Below are 15,193 nucleotides of genomic sequence, written 5' to 3'. Positions count from 1 at the left end.
CCTTTCTTCTTTGCTGCCACTCCCCTTTCCTTGCCGTGCTAGCCGCTGCCATCCGTGGCCCTGGAAAACCAATGAAAAATCTACAAAAAGGTGGAGGACAAGTTTTCAGGGAGGGCTTTTTTATTCTTCGGGGACAAAGCTGGGTTCCCTAAGGTGTCCAGGCTGTGTGGAGCCTAGACGCTTGATCAGAATTCTCAGGCAGAAGAGTCAGAGCCCTTTTTTCTTCTGGTTTATCTGGAGCTCTTGGGGAAACCAACATCTCGGCTCAAAAGGAGGAAAACAGAATCCAAACCTTTTCTTCTACAAGAAAGAAACCCAGTGAATAAAACCCATCTCTTTTCACAAGTAAAGACTAGCACAGAAAGCAAGCAGAAAAACCAGGGTAAAAACTAAATCCGTTGTACCTTTTCTTTTCCAAAGCTAGCTGGAACTTCTCGCTTGTTTTCCTTTTAATGAAGCTATCCACCAGCATTTCTCCTAAAGAAATGGACATTAAAAAAGTTCAGTGTGTTTAAAGGGGGGAGTGTTAGTTCCTAGGATATCTCTGGGCAATCCTATCCCCAGTTCCCGGAGCAGGAACCCTGAGCTACAGATGGCATAGAAAATGTATGGAGCCCAGCGAGCCATGAGGGGTCTATGGGAGGCTTGGGACAATGTTTAATGGAGGCCTATCACCATGAGGCGGGTGGATGAACAGTTTAGAGGATACCCACACCATGGACTCTTATGCCATTAAAAAGGGGGGGGCAACATCATTTGACTTGGAGGGATGTCCTTGGGTATTGACGAATCATAACATTAAGATGCAAAGAAATGTGTATAATTGGACTCCAAATGTGTATGTGTGGTTATACAACAGAGTTGCCAGATAAAATACAAGATGTCCAGTTAATTTCAGAGAAACAAAGAATTTTTTTTGTATGTCTCATGCAATTATTTTGTAGTTATTTCTGTCCCAAGTAATGAATTTTTATTTGCTAAATTCGGCGACCCTATTATGTAAGAATGGAGGGAAGTATGGAAGGAAATTTCAAATTGTGGGAGGCAAGGAAATATGGCACTAATTACACCCCCAGCAAGTATGAAATTCACTCAGCTTTGTAAAATCAGGTGCTGTGTGCATATAGAGAAGAAGTTAGAAAAAACAAGATCTAGGTCTACTTTTTTGTAAGGAGTGTGCATCATATATTCAGTGAAAAAGGCAAATGGCAGAGTAATGAATATAGGAAGATGATATATAGGGGAAAAGAAAAAACAATTCAAACCCCATAGAGGCTTGTTCGTGTTTGTGTGAACAGAGTTAAAGCTTTGGAAGGACACCCACCAGGATACTGAAACTAGTATCTCAGGGCGTGGGATTGGGGAACGGGGGTGGGTGTGGGGGAGAATGAGCTTTATCTTTCTATTTGTTTGTATGGTATCATGTCAACTGGTTACAACAAAATCTAGTATTTAGTAGTATCTAGTACTTTTGTATTTTGAAAAACATCAAATAATGAAAGCTTTTTTTTTTTTTTTTGAGTGAGGCATCCTGTTTGGGGCTTAAAAGCATAAGCTTTGGAACTATATACACATGTATTTTAGGCTGGATTCTGCCACTCTCTAGTTGTATAATCCTGGGGAAGCTACTCAACCTTTCTGTCTGGCTTCCTTATCTGTAAGATAGGGATAAAATACCTGCATGTTTTTTATAATGATTAACCATTTGTAAAGAGCTTTGCATTGTAACTGGTGCATAATGGTTAACTACCTCATACTAATTCTTATTATTATTGGAAAATAATCTAGGATGTAAAAAATCAGGCTTTTGAGGCTGCAAATCCTGATCTGCTGGAGGTAAGATACCAACTGACTTAGTATCTTGACCAAGGCTCTCATCTCTGGGCCTGGATTGCCTTATCTACGCTATGAGCTAGACAGCTAGATTGGGTATGCTCCGCCCATTTGTTTGCTCCACAGTTTTGGGGCATTTGCTGTGGTTATTCCCTGGGCTGGGAACTGGAGATACAGAGAGGAAAGATCTGGCTCTGCCTTCAGAGGTGGGAGATGATGCACATATATAACCAGGTGATAGGTGCTATGAGAATGGATTTGGACACACAGAGAAAGGGGAGATAAAGATGTCTGAGAATATCCTGCAGGTCTTGGATTTCTTTAAACACTGTCCAGATGGCTCCCAGCCGGATGAGGAGAGAATGGAGGCTGGGTACCTGATGTTGGGTTAGGGTTGGCAGGGGAAGTACGATGCCACACTGAGAACACCTCCTCAGAATGTCATAGGCTGTCTCGTCTTCTACAGGAGAGGAGGCCCTGAGCTTGCCATCAGACTTCAAAGGCAGATCCGTGGTTTTGTTTGTGCCTCTTGGTGCTTGCCGCGTTGACTTTTCAGAAAGAAGGCGAAATCTGCTTGTATTTTTCGTCTTTGGACGGACGTCTTTCTCTGCTGTGGAAGTTTGATCTTCAGCAGCCTGACTTGAAAGGGATGAAGGAGGAATATCTGGTTTCCCAACTGGAGAATATGTCACAGAGTCTGAGATTGGACAGCATCTGTCCTGCAATTATGAGTCATACTTCAAATTTTAAAATGACCTCAGCTTTAATGGTGGACAATACAACAGGCAAGATAACCTGAAATATTCCCACTCTGAAATGCTGGATAAAATATGACGTTCACTGAGCTGACTTTGCAAGCAAGCAAGCTCCGTGTTCCAGGATGAAGACCTGACCTGTTAAGCACATGAGCTGACACTTCAGGAGGAGATGTGGGGCCAATCTTGTATCTAAGAGCTTGGATAAGAGAAGAGTCCCATCCACACAAGATGTGGAATTGGAAGTAAGATTCCCCTTTCCCTGCGTAAAGCTGGGAACCTTGAAGGCTAACCTGTGGTGGCTAAGAGAAAAGAATCGGCTAATTGGAAAAGGAAAGTGGCAAGAGAGCTTGTCTACCTTGGACTAGAAATTGAGGGTGCGGAAGCGAAACTGACACTCCTGAAAACTCAAAATCCAAGGCTCATGCCATTCTTGTATTTGGGGTTCAGATTTACAAAATCCTCATGCTCTGGGAATACCCAAGCAGAAGAATTCATGTAAAATTTGGGATGTATGGCAGAAGCAATCACAAAATCCCTCTGGAGGTTACATAATCCCAAACTAGGTCATACAGGATTCTCACAGATAGAGTCTCACCAAATAGAAGCTCAAATGTACACACAAGGAAACACTCTACCTTGGGTAAGAGTCACAGACACAACCATTAGCAGGATTAGTCTCCAAGGAGTTCAGATAACAGAACTATAGGAGAAAGACTGTAAAATAAATTAATTAAAAATGATTCAAACAAGAGAAAAGAATATGACCCTATGAAAAAAAGAGTAGGTGAATTTGAAAGAGAGATAAACAGAACTTCTTGAAATGAAAAATACAGACACTGAACCTCAATGGATAGGCTTAAAAATAGCAAGTTAGATTTGGCCAAGAAAGAACGAACTTGAAAATAGGATTTGAGGAAATTATTCAGAACATAGGAGAGAGGAAGAGAAAATGTGAAAGGTTAAGGGACACGAGGATAGAACGAGAAGGCCTGATGTACATCTAATATGTTCCACAGAAAGAGTTGGGAGAACATGGAGGGGTTAGGGAATACTGGGGATTCCAAGAGATTAGAGCTGAGACTTTTCAGAACTGATTAAGGCAGAACTAAATCTTTAGATCTGGGCAGGAGAAATTCTGAAGAAGAAAGAAAAAAATAAACACACTTGAGCATATTGTTTTAAGCAGGATGAATAAAAAGAAATCTTCTCTTGGACGCATTGCAGTGAAACCAGGAAGATCAAAGGCAAAGAGGATCTTGAAATCAACCAAAGAAAAAGGGTTATCCACAAAAGAATGGCAGTTACACTGAGAGCAGACTTATCAACAGCAATCATGGAGGTGGGAAGACGGTGGAATAAACTTCAAAACGCTAAGAGAACATAACGGTTAACGTAGAATTGGACACCCAGTTAAACTACCATTCAGTAATGCAGGAAAAAAGTACCTGTGCAGGCAACTAAAAATTTACTCCTCACAGCTTCTTGCTGAGGGAACTACCTAGACGTGTATTTCAGGAAGAGAGAAATCCTACCCAGACGGAAAGCTTGGGATTTAAGAAAGAACGTGAGCAAAGAGAAAGGTGAATGTGTGAGTATATCCAAGCAGGCATGAATTGCATAAAATGACAACGATAATAATGACTAAAGAGGGATAGTATGAAAACAAGGTGAGGGGCTTCCCTGGTGGCGCAGTGGTTGAGAGTCCGCCTGCCGATGCAGGGGACACGGGTTCGTGCCCCGGTCCGGGAGGGTCCCACATGCCGCGGAGCGGCTGGGCCTGTGAGCCATGGCCGCTGAGCCTGCGTGTCCGGAGCCTGTGCTCCGCAGCGGGAGAGGCCACGACAGTGAGAGGCCTGCATACCGCAAAAAAAAAAAAAAAAAAAAACACAAGGTGAAACTAAATTCCATAGCATTTACATATAAGGCGGGAAAAGAGAATCGGAGTCAACATGTTCTCAAATCCATATATTGTTTGTAAGGAGGGTAGGGAATATGATTAATTTAGACTTTATTAAGTCAAGTATTCCTATTAAAATGCACTAAATGTCACTAATGGTAAACTTTATATGTATTGTCCCACAATAAACAAAAAGGTCTAGATCATCCCTAGGGTCTCTTTAGTTCTGATATTCATGTTTGTCTGAATTGAAGGGTAAAGAAAGAACAAACAGCGCTCCATCGAAGCAGAAGGAAATGAGTTCTTTGGAGAGAAGCCTTAGGAAGTTTCCCCAGAAAGAAAATGCTCCATCCTGCAAAAGAAGGGAGCAGCTTGGCACGGGCTAATGCACTAAAACGTGCTCGGAGTGATGGAGGGAGGAGTCTGTGAATGTGCCCAGGCAAAAGCAATCAATCAATCAATCACATCGTGACATCTTTACAGAGTCCCCCTTTTGGTACCTAGCCCTGATACCAGTTTCACTGTGGGAAGATGGAGAAAGTTGTTAACTTTTTCGAGGGAGCTCCCAGTCTAATTGAGAAGACTCCCGCATGGGACAGAAAATAATAAGGCAGGTCCTGTTAAGGACCAAATTGCCATGGCCAGGCCCTGAAGGCTGAAGATGTTTGGAGGTGATCAACGATAGCTGGACTGGTCAGGGAGGCTCCTTGAAGGGCTGGCATGATGGGAGACCAATGATGTGTGCTAAATTAGCCTACACCAATTCACAACATCCCTTTTTGAACAAAGCAAAACTAAATATGGGAACCTCTGTTATCCATGCTGTGTAAAATTGGACCCAGAATCTACCTTTCATATCACTCTTTTTGGAATATGGACTAGCTATTGGCACCATTAGAAAATAACTAATTTCTACTCACCACATGGTGGAAATACTTATTTCCTGGGATCATTTGGTTGCAATAATGACAGCAGATGTTGCTTTCAGGAGCTGGAATTCTCTTCCCTGAAAAAGCATGGAAACAACAGCACAAATGATTGCCCTTGACAATGGCTAGCCCGACTGTCCCACAACCGCGTACATGGCCTGCAGTCCTGATGATGAACTGTCCCCGGCCTGCCGTGAGTGTCCTGCACGGCCAGGGTCCTTGGCCACACAGGCCACCCACAGCAGGAATCACCCACATCATTTCCTTTAAGCTGCAAAAGTGCACTCGGGGCAGCACACAGCCCTGATGAAGAGACATTTTCCTGGCGCAGGACTGGTTTCTAAGGAGACAGAAGGAGCCGTTACCACAGATGCCAGCCCCGTCCGGTCTGACTGCTCTTTCATTTCACCGGTCTCTGAGCTCTGTGATCAAACGAGGAGTTATTGCACACATCTTTGTTGACTGTGTTGAAGCTGTGTTGTGTTGTCTTGTTGAAGTTGTGTTGTGTTGGTGAAGTTGTGCTGAAGAGCCGTTTGTGGGCTGTGTTGAAGCCCAGCCATGCTGGAAATGTCCACGCATCTCAAGCGCTCCAGTTTTTCATTTGGCGATTTTAATAAAATCGTTTACCAGGAGAGACTTACCATCCAAAGCATTTTAGGCTCTCTCCATGTGTTACTGTGTTACTAAAACAACCAGTGAACACAAGACCTGTCATATTGCTGTCCTCCGTAAACACATCTCATGAAGAGGTAACCAGGTCAAGACAACACACAGTGCTACCAGGCGGCCAACACATAGGCTCGAAGGTCAGGAGTTACAACTAGATCCCTTCTGTCCACTGCTGATGGTGGTGAAATCTCCTGATTTGGTGTCAGGGAACTTGGATGTCCTGTCTGGTTTCTGCCTCTAGCAAGCCCTGTTTCATTCTATGCATAGGTTTCTCATCTGTAAAAGGATGCAGGTGGGTCTCTGCCAGGCTGGAATTGTGCTTGAGGGGTTCCAAGGAAGCCTCCCATTTTGTCGGGCCCCCATTGCCTCTGCACTCATCTGTGTAGCTCCCAGGCCCGCAGCTCCTGGCGTCTTGGTGTCCCTGGACCAGTCATTTAGAGACCACAGCAGACACACAAGAAGGCCACTCTAGTACGTGGTCCAGAGTAGCCAGATGAATTTGAGACACGTGTATCTGTCATCACACATGTCACCTGTCCTGCTGAGAGCTTACATCCCTTGCCACCCCTGCTCACCTTTCTGGAGCCGGGTCTGCTCACCGCAGCACTCGTCTCTGTGCCGGGCCAGCATGTGGAGCACGATGCGCTGGCCGCAGTCTGGGCAGACCTCCGTCCGCCTGCCGCAGGGGTGCTCGTGGATGTCCACCTTGTTGAGGTGCACGGCCAGCTCACAGAACTGGCACTCAACGGGGCGCTCCTGGCATTCCTTGGCCTGCGGGGAAGCAGGCGGGACGGGCATGGTCACTGGCCTGCAGTTGCGTTGGGGGTATGAGCTTATTTCCCTGGGGGACTGAAGCCAGTAAGAGAAAGCAGGTGGGAAAGGCCAGGGGGTGGGGGGACTCTCCTTGGCAAACACGAGCTCTCTTGGGCTTGTGGACCATGGCAGGCCCTTCTGATGGGCATCTGGGGGCAGGAGGCCCTGTGATGAGCTAGTTCCCCATTGTGCCCCAGGCCTCCTTGGGCAAGAAGAGAGAGCTGGGGGAGGGGGAGGGGGGGAATCTTTATTACTGGCCCCTTCCCCTCCTCCTGGGCTTGGGAGAAGAAATCACAGCTGACTCTCACCTCGTGAATCTCCAGCAAGTGCTTCGGCAGGCTCTGCTGACACGCTGTGCACCCCACCTAAACACGGAGGGAGATGCTGGAGTCCCACCCAGCTCAGTGGCCCTGGCTGTGCGTGTCAGGTGCGGGTCTGTGAGCGCCTGGGGGCAGGAGTCAGGTTCCCTCGCCTCCCTGCAGCACCAGCCCTGTGCTCAAGGCGCATCTGTGGGACCCGCTGAGTTGAAATGGATGCCTGAGCTTGAGTATCTCCAGAAACAGCAGGAGAGAAAGGTTAACCTTTGACCAGCCTTGGCCATGAGTGCCTTCTAGAGCTCTCCTTTCCTGTCTCTCCTCTTGACACATCTCGACGGAACATTTTACCTTTCCTGAAACAGGGACTCCCTTGCCTTGGCTGGACCCATTCGCCTGTAGGGAAAGGATAGGGGATGGGAAAACCAGGGTTGACTCAGTGCAGTATAAGAAAGGCAGATTTAACTACGCTTTCCACTTCACAGGGGGCGCTGGGAGCGGGGTGCCCACCTGAGACGGGCTGCAGTGCGGGCCGGGCCGGGCTCCGGCTGGCCACCTGGTGCCCCCACCCCCACCCCTGCTTCCGCCTCCCCACCTGCTGGTGCCCGCCCCCGCCGTGCTCTTCCATCGTATCCTGTAGGACCGGTTTCTTGCACTCCGGACAGAGGACCTTGAAGAGCAGAGAGTGGGCCCCAGGGAGGGCCAAGTGGCCAGGGGCCCCGCTTCTTTTGCTGCAGGATCAAGAGGGAGGAAAAACAGGCTTATTTCATGGTATAAAGCATGGAGCCGTATTTCGTCTCCACGGCTGCTGGATTAAGATCATTCAAGGCCTCAAGCACTGAAAATATGATGACGATACCACCTGCCCCCCTTCCCCATGTTGGTCCTAGATCAGAACAGTGCAAAATCATAAAATAAGTGTAAGGATGCTCTGTAAACTCTTCTACTGCCTGGGGTGAGAGGGGGCGGGCAAGGAGGGGCGGGAGGCAGACATTACAAAGCGGCCGGAGGAAACTTTTGGGGGGAATGGATACGTTCATCATCTTGATTGTGATTTGCTGAAATATAATTTATATTTTAAGGCAGGACAAGAAAAAATTAAACATAAAATTCTCTCTGTGTTTGTTTGGGCCTCCTCCCTCCCTAATGTACGGTGTGCATCTGTATTACACATTAACCAGAGCTCCTCAAAGATGGGAGTGCCTGCTCGATGGTAAAGATCAGTTTTTTCTTTCTTTCTTCTGAAGCTAGCAATGGAACTTCATAAAAGAATACGGTTCTTTCCCAGCCCCGTAGGGGGTCCTAGTGACCGTGACTCGCTGTTTGCTTGGCACACTTTGTACGTGCTTGCTTGGACTATGTATCCTTGGTGAATTTTTTGTGAAATATCAGTATATCTTTTTTTTTTTTTTTTTTTTTTTTTTTTTTGCGGTACGCGGGCCTCTCACTGCTGTGGCCTCTCCCGTTGCGGAGCACAGGCTCCGGACGCGCAGGCTCAGCGGCCATGGCTCACGGGCCCAGCCGCTCCGCTGCATGTGGGATCCTCCCGGACCGGGGCACGAACCCGCGTCCCATGCGTCGTCAGGCGGACTCTCAACCACTGCGCCACCAGGGAAGCCCCAGTATGTCATTTTTATGTATGATCCTTTGTCTCAAAAATGTACATGACTGTGCCTTCGACTTTTAACTGGTGGGACTGTTCTCAGAGCTTTCTGAGAATCTGCTTCCTGGGTCATCATTCTCAGCGTGGCTTGAATAAAATTCCCTTTTGTTCTTCCTAACTTGATAGCTTATTGAATTTTAGTAGTCACGGTGATGGTTTCATGGGTATATATCTATGTCAAACATGTCAAATGGCGCACTTTAAAAGTGTACCACGGGGAGTTCCCTGGTGGCGCAGTGGTTAAGACTCCGCACTCTCAATGCAGAAGGCCCTGGTTCAACCCCTGGTCAGGGAACTAGATCCCACATGCATGCCACAACTAAGAGTTCACATGCCACAACTAAGGAGCCGGTGAGCAGCAACTAAGGAGGCCACCTGCCTCGACTAAGACCTGGTGCAACCAAATAAATAAATAAAATAAATAGTTTTAAAAGGTACCATAAATGCAGTTTATGTCAATTATACCTTGGTAAAGCTGTTTTTAAAATGAAATAACAAATCTCAAATTCTTTCAAATATTTTGTCTATTTTCAAGCACTCCCCTGCTTGGCCCACAGCCAGTTGGAAATCCAGGCCTGCATGCCCACTCAGAGCCTTGCAAGGGCAATGCCAACTTTCAGAATCCCCATAGGGAGAGCTTCCCAGGTCTCCCAGAACGAGAAGCCATCTACCTTTCCCTGCCTTAAGGCTCACCTGTGCGACCCACAGAGAGGTTGAGACCCTCCTTGGAGACCCCAAAAAACACAAGCTTCTGACCCTCCCAGTTACCAGGCAGGGCGTTTCTTAATACTCCTCCTTTCATTTCAACCAGCTCTTGCTTGTGGCAGCTTGGGAGAGAGGACACGTAGTGGCCATAGCTCTAAAGCCCTAAAGGATGATGAGAGCTGCCCGCCCATGTCCTGGGCACATGGGATGTGGCCAGAGGGGAGTAGCCAGAGCCTCACTCTGCTTGGTCTGAACAAGGTCTCGGCTTCTGCACAGCCCAAGCAGGTGGCACAAAAGCTGCTTCCCACTCCCTTCCTCTATTCTTGCCCCTCTGCCCGGCCTGGCCCCTTTCTCCTTCTGTCCGGCCTGGCCCTTCAGCTCTTCTTCCTGAGCCGGTTCAGCCAGGAGGGTCTGCCTGGAGGAAGCTCTCTGGGAGGGATCCCCCTGGTTCCCACCACAGGTAGGGAGCTTCGAGAGTGAGGTACTTCAAGGGGCCAGGTCTCCCCGAGTTAGACGTGTGGTCTGGGACTCCTGCTCTATCCCCTCACCCTGCTCCACAGCACCCTCTCAAGGTGAGGGCGGGTGTGGTCCCGGACAACCTCCGTGGGCCCCTTTCTGTCTAAGACTGGTGTGAAGAGCATATGATCAGAACTCCAAGTTAGGACCCAAGTTCTGAAAAATACGAATAGCCCAGCAGGGACAGTTAGCCTGGCTGTTTGGCTTTAGAACTGTCCCAGAAAGACTGAAATATCTGGGGTGGGATGTTAGCCAACCCTGACCATCTCTCATCATCTTCCTACATCTCCTGAGTTTAAATCTTCCACCCTAGCCCTCCTGGGTACAAGGGCCCTTTTCTCTTAACTTCAGAAACAGCCTTATCCTGTCTGCCCCTCTCACTAGCCAGCCTCAGGTCGGCCGCCGGGAAAGCAACTTCTTACCAGTTCCTGCACGCCTGGAAGTTTCCCTCCATGTTCTGGTCTGCGGAGTCTTTCTGTTTCGAGGAGTTTCGGTTCTTGAGGGCAGAGAAACAAAACTGAAAGTGTTCCAACAACCCGGCCCACAGCCCGGGAAGGGAGGGGCTTTCAGATTTCTCAGCCCAGGGCTGCTCCAAGGTGCCTGTGGCTGGACACTCCAGGAAGCCCCTCTGTAGCTCGGCCAGCCCAGCCAGCCCCTGCCGCCTCCCTCGGCCTGTGCTGCCACCAGCTGTTTCTACGACCCCTGGGGTGGCAGCCAGAGGCCAGGCCTCCCACTGGGCAGCAGCCCCTCCCCTCACCCAGGCTGGCCTCACTGCATGCATGTCTCTCCATCCCCTTGCATAAAACACTGACCTCCCTCTCCTTCCTGGTCCTCTTGCTGGTCCTTGCTCTGCCGGGGAGAGAGCTGGCGTGCCCTGTTGAACTTGAAGGCTGTTCCTTGAGAGTGGCTCCTGGACTTCCTGCATCCTACTCCGGTCCCGGTCAGGGCCGGGAGAAATGGGGGATGCAGCGTGGTATGTGCCAAGACTACAGGCTTTGGAGACACATCGCTTAGCAGCTTGGTGACCTAGGGCAACTACCTATCCCCCGAGCGCCTCTTTTCTCGCTTGTAAATAATTACAGCAAACACAACAAGCGGGCAGGCAAATGAGGACGTCTTCAGACACAGAAACCACTGCACTGAGGGGTGATATAACTCACACACATCGCCAGCCAACAGGCAGAAGAATCAGGCTTTGAACCCAGGCAAGGAGGCCCTAGGCTTGTCTCTCCCAGAATGGCCAGAGGGTCGGGAGATGGGAGTTCCAATCCTGAGAGTGGAACTGACTGGCAGCTTGAGTCACTTTAGCCTCTGGGCTTGTTTCCTCATTTTTCTGGACTCAGCTGGGGACCTGGGGGACTTTGGGAGTCCAGGTGCTCCCAGAAACTGTGGGAAAAATTGCTTTCATCAGAGTACGTGGACTCAAAAGGAGTCCAGGACCCAGACAGTTATAAATGACTGGACTAATTGACCCCAAAATTTGAGATTCAAAGAAATCAAACTCTGCTAAAGGCAACACATGTCCAAAATTATATACACATAATTGGATCAAGTGAATATAGAACAGTTGTTTGTCTACTTGTGTTCTTCTCACGGGGAGAAGCAGGATGTAATTAGTTAGATAAATAAAAATGATAAAACTATCTAATCGCTCAGTGGGAATTGAAAAATTTGCAAATAATTGCAACCTCATCAGAGACATTTGGATTTTATATACTTCACCTTGGCATTTTTAAGGAGATTTAATTAGCTTCAATATTCACCTTTATTTTTTATAAACACGATTAAGATATTAGTGAATAATTGGAGAATTTTGATTGTGGCTTTGCACATTTGTCTAAGCATATTAATTTATTTAAACTTTAGTGAGCATGCCGACTACATAACTCTACAGTACTTGCTCAATGTGTAGCAGCTTCTCACTAATATATGAGTAAGTCCCTGCTGATGTTCAGAAGGTCAGCAATCGAAAAGGGACCACTGAGGTAATGGGTAATCCTGACTCAGGGCACTTAGCCTGACGTGTGGCCATTTATCGGGATTCTTGGGGCTGCAAGGACGGTAGCTCCAAAACTTGCCCACATATTGGAATCACTTGGGAAACTTACCTGCCCAACTCCAGAGAGCGTGATTTCCCTGGTCTGGCATGTGGCTGTGACTTTGGAGTTTTTGAAAGGTCCCAGGTGATTCTAACGTGGAAAGAAGTTGGGAGCCACTGATGCAGGGGGAAAGGGCTGGTTCTGAGTTCTAGCCTTGGCCCTTTGCCTTCTCATATGAACAATAAGAGGATGGGGCACATGAGCTTCACTCAAGATTCCAGAAGTGTGGGACCCACCATGGAAGAAAGACGGGGCTGGGTTTCTGCAGGAGGAGAGCTGGGATCTGTGGGTGGAAGTCCCAGGAGGCCCCGAACTTCCTCCTGGTTACGACCCAGTCCCTGGATGAACCTGTCAGGGATGGAGGGGACCTGGCCCCAGCAGTGAGGCCGGGAGGGTCTAGGATTCAGTGAGCATGCAGCTCTCATGTTCCCCGGCGGGTGAGCTTGCAAGAAAGCCCATCTAAGCCAAGGTGCAGACAAGCTCTTCGTCTGGGCCAGCCCTGGGGAGCACACAGGAAGAGAAGGGGTGCCGGCCTGCCAGACAGAGGAACAGCATGGGAGGCTGCTTACATACCCCCCACCTCCACTTGCTCGAGAGACCCTCTCTCATGTGCATCTCCCACCCCCGGGGTCCTCAGAGCTTTCCCAGACCCCAGACACAGCTGTGCTAACAGAGGGATTCCAAAGCACCATATTGAGTGATGGCACAAGCAGGCTGAGAGAATTCTTGTGAAGTCTGCAAATGGAGTGAGAGCAGCTTTTCTGAGGAGGATAGTGGGATTAAGGAAAAGCTTCAGACGTGGTCTCCAGCCAACTACCAGCCTCCAAAATTCAGGTACCGAATGAGAGACAGTGGGTGGGGACAATAACTATCAGTGATAGGAGATAGCAGTGGCGAATCAATGCTTAAACATTTCCTGTGTTCCAGACATTATACTAAATATTTTACAGGCAGGATCCTTTTTAATCTGCCCGATGGCTCTGGTGTAAGGATTATTACCCCGCTTTGTACCAATGGAAATGGAGGCACAGAGAGGTTAAGTACTTTGCTCAAGGTCACACAGTGATGTCAGAACTGGGATTGAAACCAGGGTGATCTCACTTAGGGGTCTATAAACCCAGACAACATCTACCTTATTTGACAGCTGGTGGGGATGGGGGTGACCCGGGTTAACTTCCTGATTCCCTTCCTCACCAGCTGGGCAGATTCTTTTTTTTTTTTTTTTTTTTTTTGCGGTACGCGGGCCTCTCACTGTCGTGGCCTCTCCCGTTGCGGAGCACAGGCTCTGGAGGCGCAGGATCAGCGGCCATGGCTCACGGGCCCAGCCGCTCCACAGCATGTGGGATCTTCCCGGACCGGGGCACAAACCCGCGTCCCCTGCATCGGCAGGCGGACTCTCAACCACTGCGCCACCAGGGAAGCCCTGGGCAAATTCTTTAATCCCTCTGACCTTTGCTTCCCACTTCTGTCTATCTCCAGGCAGTTTTATGAATAGCAACAACAGTGGAAAAAACTGTGCTTTCACACACATTGTCTCCTGTTGAGATCCCCCAGAATGGAGGGGGTGGTAGAGATGTCAAAGAGGGCTGCACAGGTGAGATGTTCCAGGGGCACAAGGATCAGTGATGGGGGCTATGGCGGTGGAATTGGAAATGACCATGAGTTTTTTCATCTACATCCTAATTGTCTTCCAAGATGTTTCCTCTTCCCGGTCTGGCCCACCCCTGCACCATCCCTTCCTTACATCTCAAAATTCCACAAGTTCTTCAAGGCCAACTCTGACATTATGACTGATACGGGACCTACCTCCTCTGTCTCTGGTTATGGTTGGCTGCTTGTCTGTCCGTTGCCCCAACTTGCCCTCAGCCAACCACGGGTGTAGGTGATTTGAGATTCATCACCTCTTTCATCAGACTCTTTCTGATTCATCACCTTCTTCCAGAGGGTCCCACGTGCTTGTGCCTGGTAGGCCGTGAAGCCCTGGGCTGTGCAGTAGTGGGCAGGTAAACGCTGGCTGAGCTGAACGGGTGTGCACAGTGCGGGTCTGAGATAATCAGAGCAGAAGTTAGAAATCTCCCTGCACCCTCACCTCCACCCCACCCCACCCCAGAACCCGAGGGCCATCCAAACAGCAGCGGAAGCCATTTCCTTCTGAATTTTTTTTTTTTTTTTAATGTTTGAGCTCAAAGCATTGGTTTTTTTGGTTTGTTTGTTTGTTTTTTTAATAAATTTATTTATTTATTTATTTAGGCTGTATTGGGTCTTCATTTCTGTGTGAGGGCTTTCTCTAGTTGCGGCGAGCGGGGACCACTCTTCATCGCGGTGCGCGGGCCTCTCATTGTCGCGGCCTCTCGTGTTGCGGAACACAGGCTCCAGACGCGCAGGCTCAGTAGCTGTGGCTCACGGGCGCAGTTGCTCCGCGGCATGTGGGATCTTCCCAGACCAGGGCTCGAACCCGTGTCCCCTGCATTGGCAGGCGGATTCTCAACCGCTGCGCCACCAGGGAAGCCCCCTTCTGAATTTTAAAGCTAACTTATATTCTGTAACTAATGCAGAAATATGTCTGCTTTGAAAGCAGTTAGAATATTTACAGACGAAGGAAAATTTCTTTTGGACCACCATGGCCGATCCTGAGCCATCACTATTTTTAACTGGAGTGTGTAACCAAGGCACATTCTGGTTGGCACAAAAGCCTGTCCCCGTTCCCACCATGACATGAATCAGTGCTGCGGGCTTGCCTGATTTCATCATTCTGCCACCCGTCTTTGGCTGGTCACCAACCCCTCCCCAACCCCAAACCCATAAAAAAACTAGATGAGAAATGCTCTGTTGTGAGCTGAGAATTCCTCTCCAGGGCACTGCGGCTACCGGCTTGGCAGCGGTCAGGAGTTTCCGGCAGCCTCTTTTGTGTCCGGCCTGTGGGTCAGGGGAGTGGGGGAAGGGGTGTCACAGGGAACTAATCCCTCCGACGTGACTTGGCTGCATTGCCCAGCGTGA

At 48.7% G+C, this 15,193-nt stretch overlaps 1 protein-coding gene across 6 annotated transcripts; it reads right to left on the bottom strand.

Moving 5' to 3' along the window:
- Nucleotides 1-102: 102 nt before the first annotated feature.
- Nucleotides 103-14,142, bottom strand: XAF1 (XIAP associated factor 1). Of its 6 annotated transcripts, XM_060133782.1 has the most exons (11): nt 14,003-14,052; nt 12,206-12,286; nt 10,520-10,593; nt 7,809-7,944; nt 7,565-7,609; nt 7,208-7,264; nt 6,662-6,857; nt 5,409-5,494; nt 2,211-2,552; nt 405-477; nt 103-300 (listed from the first exon to the last, which is right to left on the bottom strand). In XM_060133782.1, exons 3-10 carry the CDS (start codon nt 10,549-10,551, stop codon nt 421-423), a joined length of 951 nt encoding a protein of 316 aa, XP_059989765.1. In that variant the 5' UTR covers nt 10,552-10,593; nt 12,206-12,286; nt 14,003-14,052; the 3' UTR covers nt 103-300; nt 405-420. The 6 variants fall into 6 exon arrangements, with proteins under 6 accessions (XP_059989765.1, XP_059989764.1, XP_059989766.1 ...); XM_060133781.1 differs by lacking the exons at nt 7,565-7,609; nt 7,809-7,944 and adding an exon at nt 10,910-11,023 and having other exon boundaries at nt 14,003-14,142; XM_060133783.1 differs by lacking the exons at nt 12,206-12,286; nt 14,003-14,052 and adding an exon at nt 10,910-12,174.
- Nucleotides 14,143-15,193: the final 1,051 nt, after the last annotated feature.

Source organism: Lagenorhynchus albirostris, chromosome 20, assembly GCF_949774975.1.
Source record: "Lagenorhynchus albirostris chromosome 20, mLagAlb1.1, whole genome shotgun sequence".
Lineage (NCBI taxonomy): Eukaryota > Metazoa > Chordata > Mammalia > Artiodactyla > Delphinidae > Lagenorhynchus > Lagenorhynchus albirostris.
The sequence above is the reverse complement of the archived record's forward strand: the minus strand, read 5'-3'. Positions and strand labels throughout refer to the sequence as shown.